This window comes from Strongylocentrotus purpuratus, unplaced genomic scaffold, assembly GCF_000002235.5.
Source record: "Strongylocentrotus purpuratus isolate Spur 01 unplaced genomic scaffold, Spur_5.0 spur5_scaffold_15, whole genome shotgun sequence".
Classification (NCBI taxonomy): Eukaryota; Metazoa; Echinodermata; class Echinoidea; order Camarodonta; family Strongylocentrotidae; genus Strongylocentrotus; species Strongylocentrotus purpuratus.
The window spans coordinates 31,245,406-31,267,358 of NW_022145600.1; the positions used below are offsets into that span (position 1 = coordinate 31,245,406).

At 38.5% G+C, this 21,953-nt stretch overlaps 2 protein-coding genes across 3 annotated transcripts in view; one reads left to right on the forward strand and one right to left on the reverse strand.

The window, feature by feature from the left end:
- The window catches only part of LOXL2 (lysyl oxidase-like 2), a 41,692-nt gene that overhangs the window by 1,539 nt on the left and 18,200 nt on the right, over positions 1-21,953 (reverse strand). The window contains 3 exon segments of one of the 2 annotated variants that reach the window (NM_001079547.1): positions 17,103-17,114; positions 20,468-20,785; positions 21,341-21,449. In NM_001079547.1, the coding sequence (NP_001073015.1) occupies positions 20,772-20,785; positions 21,341-21,449 (123 nt within the window). In that variant the 3' untranslated portion in view covers positions 17,103-17,114; positions 20,468-20,771. 2 annotated transcript variants of the gene reach the window in all.
- Positions 2,810-16,252, forward strand: LOC589446 (spondin-2-like). Its single transcript, XM_011672220.2, has 5 exons — positions 2,810-3,289; positions 3,672-3,868; positions 13,731-13,945; positions 14,713-15,115; positions 15,597-16,252. Exons 2-5 carry the CDS (start codon positions 3,673-3,675, stop codon positions 15,920-15,922), a joined length of 1,140 nt encoding a protein of 379 aa, XP_011670522.2. The 5' UTR covers positions 2,810-3,289; position 3,672; the 3' UTR covers positions 15,923-16,252.

Here is a 21,953-nt window from a genome sequence, read left to right on the forward strand (position 1 = left end):
TAAATGGGAAATGAATCTAATATAATGACCCTAAACACACTTAGTATCATCTTAGACTATTCAGTTGACTACCACTCCCCCGGCCCCCAACAGGTCATTAATCAGATTGTTTAGATCTTAGGTTTAGAAATTCTTTGGAAGGGTCAATATTTTAAAATTAACTATATTCAAGTGGAAGACCGTTTCGCAACAACATGACACTTTCACCACTTTCGACCTGCAAATCCTTTTAACTTGTCCTACTTGTAACACCTGAAGCAATTTCAATTTTACCAGCAATCAACATTACATTTAAACAAAATTGCCCTCGTTATTTGAATGAATGAGGGCCTTTTATCCCAAATTGTGAGGATAAGTTCTGACTGTAGATTGATTTTCTTATGCTATCCAATTCTTTGGTTTCCATTGGTTTTGCAAATCGAGATTTAAATTTTCTCGTTATCCGCCGAGACGGAGAAATGTTTGTGGACATAATTATAAAGTCATTCGATATTATTGATATTATATATGTCACACCAAGAGAGCTTGTTGAAAGGCCTGCATAAATTATAGATGTTGGTCCAGAGAAAAAACACGCCTGTATAAACAATGAAACAAAATGGAGGAATGGCTAAAAAAAAAAAATCTGGTACGAAACTTTTTTATGATATCAATGATATGCCACTTGGCAGACCGCGGTGATATCTTCCTTGAATATTCGATTTTGTTACAATTATTATTAGCTATTCCGAATCACATTTTGAATGATTAATTTTGTACCATTTGCAAGAAACTATGCATTGGTTGCAGGCGCGTACGCAGGATTTTTTTTCTCGAGGGGGGGGGGGGGGGGGTTCAAAATTTTAAAATCACGCCGAAAAATTTCGCAACGACTCAACCAACCGCTGAATAAGTGGGGGGGGGGGGAGGGGGTGGTAAGAGGACATTTTTTTCCTTGTCCCAAAATTTGGCCGGGGGGTGGGGTAAGGTCAGGTTTTTGGGGTCACCCATTATCATATATATATATATTTTTAATAAAAAAAATTTATTACATAAAATCGCAATGGGGGGTCACCCCCCCCCCCCTGCGTACGCGCCTGATTGGTTGTCTTTGATATGGAAGAATCACTCTGATTGTTTTGAACGGATGTTAATCATATCGAATCTTGACTCCTTATGTGCAGGTGAATTTATAAATACAAATAATTGTTATTTATTCTGCGAATCAAACGTTTGTTAATTCAGTGCACCATTATTTATTTCTTACCATCGTGGATTTGTTTGTATTTATACTGGAGGAAGCAAAACATAGATAAAGATAAATGTTTCACGTAAACTAGTGCAAAGACTACTGTACTTCCGAGCCTGCTAGATTGACACGAGGTCGACATCCAACCCCGCATCCCAGGTCTGCTCGACTAGGGCTGTCTGGGGGTGACGAAAGGTCCCCCTAGGACTGCACTCTCCGGAAAGGCCACGGTGTAGGCGGCGAATAATTGACTAATCGAGGAACAGTTTCGGGAGTTCAATGGGAAGACTATGTTCAAGCGTCAAATTGACGTCATAGGATTCATTAAGGTGAGTAATTACGACTTGGTTGGTCATGGAAGGCCGTAGGCACTCTTGTTACAGGTGACTACTTAACGACCGTGATGTGCTGCGGTGAGAAGCGGATTTGAGAAACGGGTCAACCAGTTTGGACGTCATCCAAAAGACATTATATAATGGGCGCGTTCATGCTTGATTTTGACGGCCAGAATCAGGCATCTGTTACGCGTTTAGTTTAAAACACAATTGCGTTCATGCTCACTTTTGTAGAATCACCGAAAAACGGCGATCACGATCGCCGATCGTAAACTCACAAAAAGATGCGTTTACAATTTGTAAACGCGTTTAAATGGGGTCAACGCACTGACCTCTAGTGGGTCTACGTAGCATGCGCACACAGGTTTGCGAATCCAGCTGAAGGCCACCCAAGGAGAATTGCCTGGAGAAGTGAGCATGAACAGTGCACCGTGGAACTGCGATTACGATGAGCGTTTACGATGAGCGTTACAAATCGCTCATTCTGCCTTCAAAATCAAGCATGAACGCGCCCAATGACTGTCCTCGTAAGGGGAAAGGTCTACGTCACGGTATGGGGCTAATCTGAGAAGGAGTGGTGGTGTGTGGGGTAAGAAGTAATAGTTGAAAAGTTGCCAGCGATTTAATGGCGCGTAGAATGATGGTAATGAGTTTTTCCTCAATGCCGGTTTCGCGCCGTTAGATTCATCTGCGGGTATCGCTGAAATTCGATTCGTGTGCGTCTTCTTGTGATGCGTGGAAGATGAGTCAGTGTCAGAACTCTCATCTTCAAATATTGGCACCTGTTTTATATGATTGTCAATGGCTTACATTGATGAACATCTCTCTAGGACACCAAAGAGTTCGTCACCTCAGTACAAGGCTTCATCGAAAGTTTTTGAATGCACTGACTGTCAGAAAGATAGAGCTGAGTATACAATGCAGCAATAAAAACAGCGGTGGATTTAGGAATATGAAGAAAAGGTTCCTTTTCCAAGCAAAGGTACTGGATGACATAAACGAGATACCCATCACTTCCGAGAAGGCATTCTTTTCCCTGAAATAGTAATTCAATTTAGATTCTGACACGGGTGATTGGTAATTTCTTATTGAAAACGTGTGGATAATATTACGAGAATCTCCGCCGAGCTATTATAAATTTCCGAGAAATAATAGTTTTGTATTGTTTTGGAGATATTGACCTATCATAATTATAAATGGGGAAGTTCCATGAAAACGTTTGATAACTAAAATGTGTTGACTAAAATTATACATGTACAATGCGACCACTGCTCTCATTTTGTATATCCACACACGCCGCATAAAACAAAAAACATAAAATGCTCGCGCTGTACTAACTTCTAAATGGAATATCATATGGATAATACGTTCTGAACCCATCCTCCTTTCGGTCCCCTGATGGGGCGATCGGATGGCAGACGATCCGATATAACTGAGTTTACTCCTCCCGCCTACCGTTGTCATGACGACCATGGGATACATCACAAAGACCGGTCCGTATATTCCCGCCCTCTACCAGACCGATCAGTCTGACATCACGTCGTCTGCTCCATACACCGGTTAGAAATTAACATCTCAGATTGACATTAGATTGACTGGCCAACTCTTGGTATAAAAACGAGTGCCCCTCCTTGAAGTTTTCAGACCAGCTTATACCATCATCGGACTCCTAAACCATTTCCTTCTTGCTTTCTCTCACGGGCTAGCTCTCACAACTTCATACAAGGTAATGCTCTTTAGTAATTTCACAACTTTTTCTTATACAGTCATCATGCAGAAGTTTGGCCACAGCAAAATTAGCTTCAATCTGAACTAGACCGAATAAAGATTTGTCGCTTCATCTAGTGGGATCACTTCCTGATTATTTTTTCCATCTTGCTCACCGAAGGGTGTATATTTCTTACAGAGGAAAGCTAATCAATGCATATTTGAGATATTTCAAGGTGAAATGGTTTCCTATTATAGCTTATCATCTATATTTCTCCCAATTTATATACTTATTTCTGACATTGATAGATATGAATTCATTTCCAGAAACCTTTTGTACTTTATTATTTTATCCTTTTTTCTTCATTTCGAGATAATAATTCATCTTTTCCTTTCTGCAGGATGATCCCAACGGTGACTTCGCTGCTCGCAGCAACATTCTGGTTGGTGAGCTCCTTGCAGGTTGCGAGTGGAGCATGCAGAAGCAGCGAAGAATCGGTGACATACGAACTAACGTTCCATGGTGACTGGAGTCAGACAGCTTTTCCAAAGCAATACCCGATATATAGAAAGAATGCACAGTGGTCACCTGTATTGGGTAAGTGAACAAAAAAGAAGTTTAAATCAAATCGTATGTAGACATGACATGGGTGTCAGAAAAATTTCATCCATACGGGAGTGACGTCGAACCAAATTTGACGACAAGAGTTTGAAATTACCTCAGACTTAAAATACTCTTACAGCAATGATGTATTTATTTAGCCGATACTTTTTTTTAAGGTGGGAGGGGGAGGGGGTGTCACACTCAACACCCGGCCAATCAAACAAAACAAGAAAGGGGCCTTTTACTATTCACGCTTGCTTACAACAAAAGTTTACTGGAATAAATTTTGAAATGGGGAAGAGTTTTCAAATTCCACCCCTTATGCGACGTTCCTATAATTAGTAATACCACTGATAAGTATGTATGAAAGGAGACGAAAGGAAAGCCTCGGCTCCAATCATTCCACAATAAGCGTGTGCAAGATGTGCGTTCGCTTTTGTTAGAATGAGAATGAGAAAGAACAACGTGAGAATAGTTGTTATGAAATGCAAAGAGAGTGACATTTCTATATTTCGATATTCATGAAAATCTTTGTTCGACTTTGACGGTCATTTGTGAATTGGCAACTGCGATCTCAGTTATGTTTTCCCCTGCTAAGATTGAAATACCATTGTTACATTTTGATTTCATGTTACTTTTGATTGCCAGAGATGATGGCAAAATTGTGAATACGGGAAGTATTTTTTGTGTGGATTTTCTTTAATGAATTAGCTCTTGGGAAAGGCTTGTCCGTCATAACACCTTGACCTTAATTTGATAAAATAACGATTGATCCGAATCGATCCAACTAGATTTTGATATCACAACTCCTAACGTAAGAAATGAGAGATCATAACTTTGCGACTGATTGGATGTCATACAATCGATTTGGACCAACTGCAGCTCTTTAAGAGATGTAGCCCTCGACCTAATGCCTGTTGCACACGATGCGTCATTGGCCTGATTTAAGGATGCGTCAGCGACATGTTCAGTCTTTGACGGCCATGTAAAAGTGATGTCGTTTAAGAAAAAACAACGAATGCAAAATAAATAGTGCCAGTAAATAATGCATTAAATCATTGGGGTTTGAGCTTATTCCTTTGCATAAGTTTCATTAGCGTTGGTTATAACGCAGGGTTGTGTCGATGACTTACTCGTCTTTTGACGCACCTAATTGTGAGAGTGAATTCGTTCAGAAAGCAAATTCAAAACGACTTTCTTTGAATGACTGGCGCATTGACGCAGGCAATGACGCAGTCAAAATGACGCATCGAGTGCAACAGGCATAGCAGTGTAGGATTGTCTCGTCGTATTGGTTGGTGTACACGCTCCAAAGTTCACGTCCTCTGTCTGACTTTGCGTCTGGCGTTTAGCAACCGAAACACGAGGGCCTAGGTTATCGCCTGAAGGGAATGACCTATTAATCGTTCATATCAATCTAATCTATTGTGACGTTACCACGCCTTCACGGCTTGTCTGATGTACCCGACGTCATCTCGGGTTGAACACGTATACCTTCAGCAGGGGCAGCACTAGAATATTTGAAAAGGGGGTGGGGGTCGTATAAAAGAGCAACAAGGAAAGCAAAAAAACATTCCAACAAGCAATGAAAAACACAGGGTCGTCAGATTTTGGTATTTGTCTACAATGGTTTAATTTTTTCTCCTGATTTTATTCATTTTCCCCGAAAAAATGAAGATCCTGAGTTCTCTTATTGGCAATACGAAAACGAACTTTGTAGAGCTATTAACACGTGTTTGAAAAGATGTCAGGAAAGAGTACTTTTAATCCGGAACATCAGATGTTATCAAGTTTCGTAGGGATTCGAGCACATGGCTTTATGTGAGATCTAGAGTAGATTAGCAAGTACAGTTGTAGTTGCGAAATCTTTGACGAGGGGAGTGATAGACGTTGGTGTATGGTTGGGAGAGGGCGTTGCATGGAGCTGCACGTGTATGATCTATGCCCCTTGACGCGTCCTACTTTTTGGTAATCAGCATATGGACATCATTCGTTAATACATTAAAGTTCGTTCCTATACCAAGCGACATCTGTATGAGTTTGCGAAAACTTACACGAATATATATTAATTGCAATAAACGACTATCAATTTTATGTCCACTTTATTGATACTTACATTTTTAAATTCAGAGAAAAAAAAATGACACCAAGTAAATTTTTCTTTATCATCTTGCTATTCATGTAATTTGAACACCTTTAAACATGAATTGTATTGGGTGAACTCAACATAATTGTTGCGGTAAGGCACCATGTGCGAGACTGCGAGTAGCCCCTTAGAAACCAGACGGTAATCGTTGGGTGTTCTCTCGACTCATAGAGCATGAAAAGGGCAACTCTGAGACATATGTGTGACCTTTTAAAGGAAATGTTTTAGTGTTTTGTTTCGGGCAAGGGACCTTTTGCATTAAATGAATCAGTCAAAAATGTTCAGACATCCAATAAGCAAGTTAATCTAGAAAACGAATACCGACTGAAATAAGATGTTATATGAAATTAAGTAATAACTACGGCATAATTTACTAAGTACTTTCCATGAACCCATCAAGAACCCCCGAGAGAGAAAAAAAAGATACGTCTCCTTCTTTCTTAAAACGTCTACTGTTCATACAATAAACAATAATTACTAGATGGTTATGTTTTTTATTGAAACTTTGCAATATGTCTGGACGGTAGTAGATTTATACAAAGTAGCCATTTTCGTTTTAGTTTGAAAATGCTGTATAAGACATTATATATTTTAGAACCAGTCATATAGGACTCTGATCTTGAGAACTACATCTGAGAAAGTTTACAAGACCTAGTTTGAAAAAGTTCAAGACCTTTAATATTTTGTTCTGATAATATATTCTTGTTCTTAAAATAGAATTGCTGTTTTATGATTGAAAAGGTTAATACCGTACTAAGGACCTTGGCCATTTTTTTTTTCTCAGTGAGAACATATGTAAACCAAATGTGTCTGCTGATTGTGTGCCAGTCCTACTTTTACACAAAGAATATTAAAAGTCCAAAGGATAACAGCTGAAATGACAGGAAACATATACACTGAACACTTAGAATCAATAAAAAACGATGTGTTCTAAATCATGGACTTTTAATTAGCTTACATTTCATTCCTCTCTACTAATGACTAATTAATCAATTAATCAATTCGTCCACAATGATATTGGATTCACACTGTTTTTTACATTTTCATAGACCTGAAAACATTGTAAGTTTCTTACAAACCCTGGGGTTAGCCTTTAGGGTTTGTAGGGCTTTGTACAAAAGCCATGTAATTTACTGCTTTTTTATCCTTCATAGATACAATCTAGTTTGTATTATTATACAGCGAGGGTTTTCTTTGAATTCTTCTTCATATTATCTATAAAAGGTTTGAGCTAAATCTTTGTTACTTTCGAAGAATGAGGAGATTCAGATCTTCTGATTTTATCAGAGTACTTTAAAGCAGGGGCACATGGGTGATGATTTTTTTCCTCGCTGTTCTTTTGACCTCTCTTTAGAGGGGGTCCCCAGTTCACGCTGAGAGCGGCTGCGGAGATCCTATTACCTGAATCTCGTTCAAAGGATTTCTTTTACTACCTGAAGATGTTTCCTTCTTTTTCATTGTCCTTCTTTCTAGTCTTCCAATTTATATCTTTTTCCTTTAAACAAAATCATGCTCCTTCTTATACTACTAATTTTCTACCAATAATCTTGACGGTATTATGTAGCTACCTATTACATTATGAAAACAAGCAGTTAAGCCTAGTATTTAGTACTTGAATTAGATCACAGTAAGCGGCAGTGAGTAGCCGGTACGGGGAAACCCCATTTAACCGAAGTTTTACTAGACGGAAAGTAAAATGCTAGCGAGATTGAAAGCTCAAGAGAATGGAATTGACTGCTCATTCATTACGATTTTGGCGGGGTGTAAGAAAGTTCTCAACCAAAAATTTCGGTCTCGCAGATCTCTAGTTGTGTCTGGAAACCTCAGAAAAAGAGAGGGTTGACGAGACTGATATTTCCGTCTCGCGAATCTTTGGTCAACATGCAGGGGCGGCGATTTCTTTTCAAGACCGGGGGAGGGGACAAAAGTGCGAGGGACGAGGGAGTCTAGTGAACGGGTAGGGCGAGGGTGACGGAAGTGACTACCCCTTCATTTTGAAGGATATTATGCGAGGGAGCGTAGCGACTGAGTGAGAAGATTTTTGCATTTTCATTAGTCTAAACGCTGCACTCTAAACATGTGTTGTAGTCTTTAGACAGTATTTGCTATACATTCTTTTGGCAATTTTTCAAATTTTCCGGGGGGGGGGGGGCGTGTCCCCCCTTCTCCAGGGATCGCCGCCCCTGGTCAACTGGGTTGTAGCTTGTTCGATTTTCCCAGTAATAACAGTCAATCTTGCTACAAGTAGATGCATGCAGTCACGTTGATGGCAACTCCTAGCGTAGAATTTCATATCATCCATTTTTAATTAAGGGATATGAAATTATCCTTTAAATTAATATTTCGACATAAAGTTTGTTCAGTGAGACCCGTTTGTAAATTTCATTCAAATATTGAAATGTATTTGCTTAATATCATTATCAGAATTCCATAAATCGATACGGATTAAAGTTCCTTTGTCTTGCAATATTCGTGTATAATCAAAGTTGTTTTTATTTTATCTTAATACCATTTAAAAACATTCCTCTAATCATGTCTAGGTAGTTATTGTCAGATTTCTCCTTAAAGTACAACATTTCTGGTTCTAGTTTTTGTATAAGGAAATACTTTAAACATCTCTTTAATAACTGAAAGAGATTATTTCATCATCTTTAACTTCTGGCAGAATGAATGAATATGTATACCTTTAATAATCATGAAAAGGGTCATCTTATTTTACTCGACGTTTGTTCTTGTCAAGGGACGTAATGATGGGGGCTTGCTGGCACGCTGTGAGTTCTACCATCAAGAGTGGTTCAGGATGTCCCACGCTGGGGCTGAAAATCAAACACGCAGTCTCGCTGCTGGTTCCCTTAGAGTCTAGATGTAATACGAGCAACCTCCACACAATGAGAGAAAAAGGAAAAAAAAGGATGAAATGAAGGAAAGATGGAAGACAGAACGTGGTAGAGGGTATGAAATAGAGCGAATGTGATGAGAAAATATGAGAAGGTTAACAGATGTGAAATTTATAGTGAAGGAAACGGTGTGAACTTGACATTAATGAGTAATGGGTACCCACTATGGTGGGAATTCCAACTCTGTGGGTTTTCACAATAAAGCCATTGTTTGTCTTGTGTTCTTTAAAGAAGCTTTCAGACAAGAAATTGGTTAACATTCAAGACGTGATAAAATCTTTACCTTTCGACTAATTGCGATATTATCATTCAATCCAACATCTTTTATTTTAGAGATAAAGGCTGAAATAAATCGTAAATTTTCGCATGGTACATTTGTTTTAAAAACGACAGACATGTGACCTTTTATGGTTATTACACAAGTAAAAAATGGAATAGGAAAGGATACAGGGTCAAGAATAACATGACGAACAATAGGATCTAAATGTATGGGCTTAATACGGTCGGCAGCTTCGCACGAAATTCCGTAATGCAAAAGGGAGAATTGTCGCATTCCCTAAACACACGCGCACGCACACCCACACGTACGCACACACACTGTTTGCGATAGGCTTACGTCCAAACGAACATTTGCGCTAGTATCTTATAGTGTAGCAGAACATAATTGTGTTGGAATAAAGAACCGTCACCATCCAACCAAAAACATTGAACAGAAATCATGATTGAAAACAGCTGATAAAGGCAGGATGAAATGATTACGACATCAATGACTTTAATGATTAAAACAGTACCGGTTACGAAATCGGCTGTCGAAGTAAGTTTCGGTGACATGTACCACGGTTAAAAATTAGTTAAGGCACTAGCCATCTAAAGCGATCAGTTAATACAGTTTGACGATATTGTCCACCGACTATTAAGCTGATACATCTCGTATCCCAGGACTGCATAATAATTTACCGCACCTTAAATTGCCATCTTTATGACTATTGTATAAATTAAAAAAATATATACAAAACAAACACCAAAGCATCGTTTGCAATGGAATTGAATATCATACATTGACATGTATCAACGAATGCAAGATCAAAATCTATTACTACTTTATATCACGTTGTCTCCACTCTCTAATCACCGTAGTCCTAATACAAGTTCGTGATCGCTTGGTCTATTAAAGTCATAGAAATAATGACGAGCAAAACAAACAGATTCTAACGTTACAATCATAACACAAATTTAGTGCAAACATAAACCAGAAGAAACGAAAGTGATACCGAATACAGACTAGTGGGAAACGGGTCTGGGTTGGATCAATCTTGCCTTAGATGTCAGAATGACCGACAGCCTGAGGCGATAATCACACCAATTAAACCCTAACTGTCTTGCACCCTCTATTACACGGCTTATCCTGTGCCAGTATTAATGTCATCCAAAAGAGAGGCTTGCGTGAGCCGCATTTTTCTTCGGTCAGCTCGATATCTTCTCGGAAAACAACGAAAATGTAGACCCAGTTGTCATAGTAACCCGATCCTCGTTCCCTGCTATCTATAGAAGATGGTAAAACACCGCTCAGTATAAAAGAAAGCCCCATGACTCAAGCCACGAATATTTAGAGCGAAAGGTTGAAGGTGTTATTTGTCATTTCGTTTTATTAATCGGGGGAAACGCGATGGAATCACTTTTCAAAGGTTTTCTTAGAAATCTGAAGAAATTTCAGTTAAAACAACCAAAAGAGAAAAACTGGATACGGGCGAAGAAAGTTTTTAAGGGATTTTGAAAATACAAAGAATATTAACCGCTTAGTTTTTATGTTTTAAAGCAAATAAGGGAGTCTAGGGTTGCAATTGCTTCAATGTTTTGTAAACTATGTAAGCGTCGAAACTAAAGCATACAGGGCACTGAATCGAATTAAAACTTTAATATCAAATTATAAATTAATTATTTACCTTGATGAATAATTTCTGAATTATGTCGTTACTCATGGTATAAGCCTTATATTTAATTTAGATATACAATTTCGAGTAGAAGTATAATTATGTTGGACAATCATCATAAAAGGATTTGGGTCAGTGCTTGTTTAGCCTCCAATTACATGTTCCTTCTCATGTGCAGTAAAGTTTAAATCTAATCAGTCAGAGAAAGAAACTGTCTAGCTCATGAGTTTCTTGCTCCTTGCTGGTAGGCAGTAGACCCTTGGCAGCCTGCCGTCATAACCCAGCCAGATGAGTCACACAAAATGAAACTCGACTCTCCGCTCGCTCAGTAATTCTCAATTACCGATTCAAGGTGAATAAGAGTTCCCGCCAGTTCTAGCACCAAGGAACCATGGCAACCACGCGCGATTTCTCATGAAACCACTGGTCGTCTGCTCTGCGATCGCGACACCGGGCTTGAAAACTTTCCAGAAAGTTTTCTCCTGGGCCTCACACAGCGAATATAAACACTAGACTCTGCGATCCCGCAGGTACATTACCGGGCCATTTAGCTTTTTGATTAGCAAATGGTTTTTGAAGTACCCGACTAGGGCAGAGAAACTGAGCGGTGTTTGATGATAAAAAAAGAGATCCTATAAGATGTCATTTCCACCTCAAAATTGGCACTTGTCTATAACACGGGGTCATCATTACAAACACAGTAGGTTGCGTGACCGCGACTACTGCCCATTGTCAGCTACGACTCAAAAGATAAGACCTTGCCCGACAAAAGCGCGTATAAGTCCAATCGTTTTTCTTTATTAGAATGCGAAATACAAAAGAAAAGAAATTTAATTTAACAACGTCACTCAACAAAATTGTAAGTAACTTTGCATGAATGACTTTGCTAGTTTTGCTATGTACCGGTAGAAGACAGGGACAATGTACTTTTAAAAAAAAACGTTTAAGTTATTATGTATTTCCTGCTTTAATCTTTGATGACATGGAAATGTAAAGCAAGATGGCCTCAAAGCTGTTCGACCCGCCTAATGAGAACCCGATATTGTTATGCCATGTAAACTTGGATCAACATCATATCTGTTACGAGACACAGTGTCGGCCTTTTTTTTAAGAGTGAGCGTGGAAAACTACAATGCCATCGGTTGCCAACTTTTCTAAGAACAGCTTCCATATCCTGTTGGCACTGGTATCTCCGACCTCCTCTGACGTCATGCAATATTTCAAACTGAATTAAAAATCTTGGAAATACTGATTAACGTTTCCCCGATATGAGCTCAATCATACGTGCGACCGACGTTGTAAATTTTAATCCCAACTCAACAGTGTTTTGTCCTGCAGTATTTTTTTTTTTTTTAAACAAAGTGTTATTAAAAGATATTCCGTGAGTCGGGAACATTTGCCTATAATTCGTGGAAAAGCAAATGTACCCATACAGGTCATTGTTTACAATGAACAAAAATATAAATTTATATATACATTTTCTCTTCAATTTTGTTGTTGATCTTTAAATCCTCGAATATGTTAGTGGGGTATCCAGTATAGGTTCCAGAATGCGTACGCCCCCCTTTTTATATACCCAGTATACATAAATCGATACTACCTTCATTGTACCAACGTTACGTTTGGCTGCTCGTGTAAATCCCCCTCCCCCTTCTTGAGGGTCTTCCGCCCCAGTCTCTCCATTTCTGGATATGCAACTGTGGTATATATTGAGTCGTCCCAGGCTAACAACCCCAATGTACGATTGGACTGATTTACTGTAGGTCACGTGTTAGAAACATTAGTAAACGATTACCATGAATACATGAAATTCGATTTTGTACATGTCATATAGCTATAGCTATATAGTCATGATAGATATCAAGTGGTCATCTTGCTGACCGGCAGAGAAGGTTACCTTCTGAAGTAGATCATAGCCACAGGACATGGGTCAGTTTCCCAGCATTTCTACAAACACCTTTTGCAAATACTTACCCTCAATTTCCCGAATAAATATATACAAATATAATACGCACTGAAATGTTGTTTTGACAGAACTTCGATGATTTCATTTTTCAGAATCGTATCAGCACAAATGACCTCTATTTCTTCCCTAGGGCTAGGGGCATTGCTACAAGGATGCGTGTGTTTAGGGAATGCGACAATACTTCCTTTTGCATTAATGAAAATCCACAGGTTGTGTTGGCCAATTTATATTCCCTATTGCAGACTGCTCTTGTACCCTTATTTCTAACACCACTTATTGACACATTGGAAGACTTTCAGGTAACTTCTGAAGCTAGCAATCTTGACAATTTCTTCTGCTTCTGTGGATAATCTCCCTTAAAAAATGTCCATACTTCGCCAAATTATGGTCTATCGCTGTTCTAAAAGGTTTTAACGATGTCCCTGTACCCTAGCAAAACGAACAATTACGTTGTTTTGTCATGCTTGTTGAGAAAAAAACCCTGTTTTTCGTATGTTGATATTAACCTGGCCGTTTCCATAACAACTGGTTACCAATCAGACTGCCCTACATCTTCTAGGGTTCACTCTGGGGCAAGGAAGAGCACGTACTCAGTAACTATTAATTTAACTGCTTGTTGATCATGGTCACTCCCTTTCCGGTCAAAGATGTAGATCACCTGCATCTAGCAGATGAAATATGTATAAAAATATTGTATGATTGATCCAGTTTTGGTGTAAATTATCCACCAGGAATCTTCACTATTTTACTCGAACCATTCAGAAAACAAGTAGGTCTGAATCAGATAAAATAAATGGAAAATATTAAAAGTAAGGCAGTAAGGCAACTCACTGTGAATGCTAACCACGAATTATTCTTTTTAATTGTGCCAGAATATTACTTCTCAATAATTATCTGTTCGTTCCACCCGATGCAGGTGCGGTACACAACAGTCGTTTCCAGATGTGGAAAGAGGGTGAAGTCTCCAGTGAGCCGTTCTCTCGGTTCGTCGAGGGAGCAGACATCAAGAACCTTCGTCCAGCATTAACTGGTAGATCGACAGATGTCTATACCACCTTTGCCAGTGACGGCGTTCCATCTGGGGTCGGCAGCACGTCGATTCAGTTTAGAATGCATCGAGAATTCACCGAGGTAAGGCATGGAATCTTGGTATTCATTACGTAATATAATCTTCAGGTGTACTGTCAAAGGTGCTCTATTGAAAACGCAGCACTTGTACCTTAAACGAAATTCTTTACAATGCTGTTTCAATAGATCGGTTATACCAAACTTGTTCTTTTAATAATCCGAGCACCGAGTAGCTAGATCATTATCCGACATAGCAACAAATGTTGAATGTTAGTTTGATTCCATCCAAATTGCTATACATAACAGATGATGGCTTTAATATAAAAACAGTTAATATTAAGTCGAAATACAAAATAATTAAATCCACTACCAAGTGAGTCTGAAAATATTTGTTTCTTTCATCTTTAAAGACCATCGCACTTTTGCATACGCCGAATATGAATATTTGGACATTAACATTTTTAAACATCGAGAACGGAGGACATTTCATATTCAGTTCAAATATTAATTGACCAAGAGATTTGTTAAAATATATTACTTTTATATAAAAATGTGAAAGAGTCATGACGTGCTTGGCCTGTGTGAGAAGCAAAGGTAGATTATGCCACCCAGTCACAGGACTCCCTTCTACTTTCTGTTCAATTTGAGCTGGTAATGATTCAGTAATTGTGTGTAGGCGTGGGAGAGAGCGGAAAGGTCAGCTCCATCGGCCTTACAGATGCAACTCGATTCAATGTATACGATTAGAAATCCCACAAGGAATAGATCCAGGTATACTTTAATATGGTCTATTTATATACCTCAATTTCTCCTTCTGTCCCTTATCGCAGGTCTCATTCGCTGTTCGTATCGACCCGAGTCCCGATTGGTTTGTGGGTCAGTCATCCCTTGACCTTTGCCGCAGTGGAGAGTGGTTACACGACATGACATTGGACCTTTATCCCTTCGATGCAGGGACGGACCAAGGGTTCATGTTCACGTCACCAGATTTCCCCGAGGTCCCTCGTCAACCGATCGTCGAAATCACATCCCGCGTCCCCAGCCACCCTGCCAATTCTTTCTTTTACCCGAGGGTTGCGCACCTGCCACGCATCGCACATGTCACGCTGTCTCGAGTACATAACGCACAGCCCGCCTGGATGAGACTATTACAAAGTGATCGAGGGGTGGCCGGCACTGAACAAGACAACGCTATTCCAAAGAACAAAAGTCGCTTCTACGGCTTGATTAAAGGTAATAGGCGTCACGTACGGAACATTATTGGGAAGAATAGTGTCACAAAGTGTGAGGATAGTGTGAACACTGTGTTTCCACGTTGCCCACACTATGATCATGTTCACATGGTGACACAAACACGCTGTGGTATGTCCGTGACCACGTTGAATAACGTGATGTCACCCCGAAAAACACACATTATGAAAGCAGTGTGAACACAATACGTTCACGCTTCCATGTCCTTTAAAATTGTTACACTGTGACATGTGGTGACTTGAATAGTAGGTGCCGCTCCAAAAGTAAAAGGGGGGGGGGGGATGAAGTAGCCTTACTCTGACGTCATAGCTGTATTGATTGTGAATTAGACGTACACAGAGAGCTAAGGGTCGTCGAAAATGATCCCCCAAAAAATATGGTAATATTCAATAAATTTTGTGTTTTGTGATGGTAAATGAATATACTAATGTGCTTCCTTCTTCTTTTATTATGTCTTTGTCAGATTCAAAAGCAACGACGACGATATCTGATCAGGTACTGACGCCTCTAGACTGTGAAGTGACGTCATGGGGTGGGTGGAGCCACTGTGACGTCACGTGTCGGGTAGGTCTGAAGCGACGGTTTCGTCTGGTGCAACAGAAGCCCATGAACCACGGCGAAGCTTGTGCCGACCTGGTCGACGTCGTCATATGCGACAAAACGATGGCGTTGGTTAAGCCAGAGAAGAAGAAGTGTGCGCAGAAACACATCGCCAAGGAGAAGAAACGATACATGAAGCAACAGCTCAGGAACTTCAATACCAAGGGCAAACGGAAGTACATTGTGTAATGGACTCAGGAGAGCATTCTAGAACTCTTTAATCACAAGTGACCCCATTGCGAACTTGCAATATAGGTTTAAATTAAGATGCACATACTTACTTGCACACAACTCATATTAACTCAGCCAAACTGGTTAACATCAATGTTTGGAGTACATCCGCTTACTAGCGGCAGGTCAATGGTCATACTAAGAACAAGATGCTTTGTCTTTGGAAACACCGTACGTCCAGTCTGTTAGGTTTAATGACGAGACGCTCGCAAGTTAAAGGGGCTGTAGCATGGGAAATACTGGTTGAAGCCATCTACGTCGTCTTTTGGAGAACTATACGTAAACGATTGATTAACTGGGTCAGCGCGCGCTAGCGTTCGCGTAACAGACCGTTCTCCTCACGCTTTCGCTTATGTTGCACGCACGTGAAAACGTAGGCCTACTACGGTCGCGTCGTCCGTAGTCGTATTATACCGATTTCTCCCGGGTGGGCCTCGGGAAAGACGCATAGTCTCGTCATGCTACAGCCCCTTTAACGACCAAGCTCAGTGCCATCTATACAGAGAGTTTGGCCAACTTGCTTTCACTGCTTTTGTCACAACATAGCGTATATTCCTTTGATTTGTGCTAACCCAACCAAGCAGTATTCGCCATATTGTGCCCATCTCGAATTGGGTTGGCCAAACACTGTATATAGATGGCTCTGTCCAAGCTATCACTATGCAGTTCATACTCTCTGTTGTCTTGTGAGTAATATATTCGTTTGATAAGTGCAGTGATTTGATTTGGCTGTGGTGTGACGTGAACTTGAATGAGCCACAGCGATTCAAACATAGATATCTTCTTTGATAACTTTAATAGTTCGCTTTTCAAATATTATAATATTTCTTATTGCAATTTTAACTCTTGCGTAGTAAGGATCAAGTCATTCCCAGGATAACGTGAAAGGCTGATGATATCATCCATCTAAACAGGAAGCAAAAGTGAAGCTGAAGGTGTGAAGCATAAATAGCCTAGACTAGTGATGTCCCGAAATTGTGAAGATCAATAATTTGTGTCCAATGACATACTCATATAGTTGCTGTAAACCCTCTCTTTTCAGGTTACCTCCCCCTTGGTAATCATCTGATGCAGGTCGCTCAAAGAGCGGTATATGTAATCATCACTTCGGGAATTTTCGATTTTGGAATATACATACATGTATATATATTTAGGAAAAAGGCCAGTGTAACGTTTATCCACCAAATGTATGTAATTTATTTGATTTATCACTTGATACACATATGCAAAAAAAAAATAGGGGATTCGGAACACAAATGTTGGACTACATCATCCCCGGCCCTTAATGTTATCGCTTTTTGATGTGGTTAACGTAAGGGTTTACCACTAAACGTAACTGAATACAAAAAGCAGTTGCAGTACGCAAGGGGTTGCCCTCAGTGAAAGTACCGACCCTTAAATGCAAGAATATTGGAGCTTGATTTCTCCTTTTCCCCATCCCAACATGGTTGTTCCCATCACAACTTTTAAAATCATGACGCAGTTACGAGCAATCTGAAAAGTATCAATGACACCTCAAAACATGATGATGTGAACTGTCTTATGAAGTATGAGAAGGGTGGAAAAATGTCCGAACATATCTTCCCTAAGAAACGAGCTTGAACCTCTCATGCAAATCACTTCGAAAATGAACAATTTAGAACAATTTTAAAATAAATTTAATGGATTGGATACCAAATATTTTTCAAGAACGATCAGTTATTTCAAGGTTTTTTGGTGATGATACTGAGGAAAAGCCTGTCGATAAAATTAAGCCAGTAGATGGTTATAATGAATTTTAAATTATTACTAAATTGATATTGTAAATTATAACTCGGTGATGAAATGTGTAAAACAAAAAGTGTTGAACGAAGATTAAAAGAAAAATATTTGTATAATATGTAAAAATATGAAGGAGCATAGGCTTTTAAAGTCGCTAAAACCAAAGATTTTTTATTCAGAAATATAGGGATTTGGCTGTTTAATACTTGTTTAATACTCGTAAAATATGAAGAAAGAAACATTTTGTTGATATTCTGACGTAAGGGAAATGGGTTGTATTCCTCAATGTCAAAAGCTGTAAATAGGTATGTAAGATACAAATGGATTTAGAAGAGAAACTAATTTATATTGCTTGTAAATCTTGTACAGTGTTTGTCTGTGTAATGTAATAGTGCACTTGAAAAGTGTCACCGCAATGTGGTGTAAATGTATGAATGAAATAAAATTGGAAGAAAAAAAAAAGGTTCCGAATGCCATTTCTCATTTCTTTACAAATGAAATATACTGTTCGTACCTTATATGCCAACAAACATGTAACATACCCCCAAAACATGTATTGATGATGATGATGATGATGATGCGTATGATGATGCTTACGATGATGATGATGATGATGATGATAATGCTTACAATGATGATGATGGTCATGATGATGATGATGATCGTTACGATGATGATGATGATCGTTACGATGATGATCATGATGATGCTTACGATGATGATGATGAAGATGGTAACGATGATCATGATGATCGTTATGATGATAATGGTTACGAAACATACGATAATAGTGATGATGTTGATAATGATAATGGCTTCTTGAATAGTACAGGTATGCACCTGTTCGGAGATCATGATGCTTTTTCTCAAATGATTTATTTTTGGTGGTGGTGGGTGGGGGGGGGGTGCATTGACGCCTTCTATCTTTCCTTCTACTCTATTCAGTTTTGGTTCTCTCTCACTCTCTCTCTCTTTCTCTCTCTCAATCTGTCTCCCTCTCCCAAGTCTCGAGATTCCCATAATTGTAAGCTAATTTCAAGTTTTGCATAAGACATAAGAGTCATAATTTAACTGGTTGCTTATGTAATCGTCAATAGCTTGATCAAAGTACATTGAGTGACCACGCTTCTGCGTCTCTGTAAGGCTCTTTCGCACCGCCCAAAGTCACTTCGCGAACCCACACGCGATCGTGTATAACGCATAATCCTATGAAAAATTAACCTAGTACAGAAATGACAAGTAAACCGTTTCCATTTTATTTTAAAAACGGCACGGTCAAATTAAACAAGCTGCAATAGTTCACACATACACCATTATTTGTATTTATCGATATCCCTGACTTTATCACTCAAATACAAAGTACAACAATGATAAAAAGTAGATATAAAATAAAATGTTATCAAGATGTTTGACAAGAAGGTGAGATTTTTGTGTAGTGTTATGGTAGTTTGAGTGCCCGTAGTGACCTTGGACGGTGCGAAAGAGCTTCACGGAGACGCAGAAGCGTGATCACTCAATACTGGGCTTAATTCTAATTCTGATTAACGTCTAATTCAAAATTTAAATTCTTATGTTCTCTACTCATCTTTCATTAACACATGTCACACAGTATTAGTTTTCTGTTATTGCTCTTTCTATTAAAAAAAAAATGTATAGGGTCAAATTGTGCATGACATTTCCATATCTTCGTCTCATGGCTAGAGGTTGGCAACCCCAGAAAGATTTGAAATCGCTGATTTTCGGCCAACCGTCACCTCATTTTTTTTCAAGAAGCGAGATGGTATCATGAACTTAAAGTTGTTACATTTGGCAAATTATTGTTGATAACTAAATTAAATTGTCGTTATGGAAAATGTCGAAATTTTTGCATGCTCGAAAAATGTAAAAAACTGGGGAAATAATCCCCGGTACGCCTATTATCTAATCGGTATTGTTCATGATCTTTGAGCTTTATAAGGCTTAAACCACTTAATTAAGATTCTCCAATCATACTATCATGAATTGAAAATAAAATCACATACAAAATTAAGAAGTCATGTTCTGTTAAATATACAATATTCTTTGTTCGGGAAAACTCAACAATCTAGTGGCAAATATGGCAATGAAATGCAAGAACAGGGTTTGTAACACATGTTCACAAAACCAAGAAAACAATTTACTTTGAAAAATAAAACGATATAGTTTTGCTTCCCAAAGTAGTATCGAGTTCATAAGTCCAGGTCAAGAGGAATCAAGCCAATTGTGAAAGGTGCGAGGTAGATATTATGTAACAACAACCGAAAGAAGACTCCTGGAGTACTGTCACAGACAACCATCCACCTAGAAGATTTATCTATTATGACAACCGCCCACTGTCTGGACAACTACTCGGGCAACTACCCTATACATTTAAAACATTACTATTGCCTACAGGAAATACTCCCCAGACAACTGCATCCTTAGAAAAATATACGGCGTTTCTGTCCGGGGTGATAGCCCATGGTGTATAGAATTCTAATGTAATATAGGATTGGAAATGATGCACAGCTTATTCAGCAAACGTATTCGGCCATGATAAGTCAAATAATCTAAATAATCGATGTCAATATGACAAACTTACGTTAACAAAAAAAAAAAAAAAAAATGAATTGAATTTGAACATTTCACTGATCGATATCCTCATTGATTTGATCATGCCAAGTTACGGAATAAAGTAATATAACTTTGCTAGGCCGGGGTATGCATTTTGTTGGGGTGTGTTTTATATATATATGCTGTATATGATCTACTGAATATCAACAAATCGGCTCTATGCACAGACGGCAACGAATCAATATCCATACCTTCATTTTTACAGTAGCAAGATTAAAACATTTTTACAATATTTCTACACTGTACATATTTTTGATGATACAAAAAGCGAGGATATAGCAGATTTATGATTTGGTATTTACAGCCTCCATAGTATTACAATAATAATCAGGTTGCTTGATTCAGTTCAGCTGATTGATTGATTGTTTGGTGATATGCTTTGGTCCATTCTGGTCAAGAAGTGTCGCTTAGAAGGTTATGAGTCATCAGCTGAAATTAATCAAGAGAAGTTGGGGAAAATCAATTATTCGCATACAACTTTGCATAATTGATCTATTCCTATCTATCTTCAAAATTTATATACTTAGATCAAAATTATGTTCCTACCGGAATTCCAGATTGGGCTATTCAACACACTTCTGATGATGACTACCCCCGGCCCCAAGTCTTCCCCTATGGTTTCTGCTTAATAACTATAGGTTCACTACTATTGAAGAAAAATAGCTAAATTTGTTAAAAAGGTAAAGCAACCAGACACGGACGAGATATGTTATAGACGAAGTTACTAACTACATGTAACATGCGTCGTAAATATACGTCTGAAAATACTTCTTGAAACACATGTAGTTCAGTTTAAAGTTATAACCTATGCAAAACTATGCAATCCCATACTAAAAAAACCAAACTGTATTATTAATGTATTAAACCTAATATTACGTTCGCGGCTCGCCTTACTTTTATTCGAAAAATACGACTTTATATCTATCTTATTTACTTGATAACGTTCAAAGGGTAATAATGACATGACTATTTACTGAGTCTTACCGTATCGGCAGTTTTGAATGCGTACTCTGTAGGTCAACATTACATCACACAGGACTTCATTGTTGGTGAAATCCGTCTCCCCGACGATATGATTTGGATTTACATCGACCTGAATGAATGAAATAGATGAATGAAAAACTCGACAAGCTAGGTGAATATTTAAGACTTTGTCTTTTCATTCTCTTCATTTTGAAGGATGATCGCAAAGCAAGGGTGAGATTAACTACGTGCCGAAGGATGTTGGTGAAAAGTGGATATCTGTATATGTCTGAAAGGCACTTTTAGAGGGCCTTCGGTCCTGGAAAGCACCTATATAAAAACGAACTATTATTAACTATTACTATTATTAATAGAGTAATAATATCTGTATATGTCTGAAAGGCACTTTTAGAGGGCCTTCGGTCCTGGAAAGCACCTATATAAAAACGAACTATTATTAACTATTACTATTATTAATAGAGCAAAGAAAAACAAACAACTTAGTATTCCTGGCCTATACGTGCATATACAAATGGGATTTATCCTTTTTCAGTAAATATGATTTCCAGCACTATTTGTAAATTTGTGTTTCCTTAATATCGAAACATCCCTCTTCAATAATATTTCTTTTAAA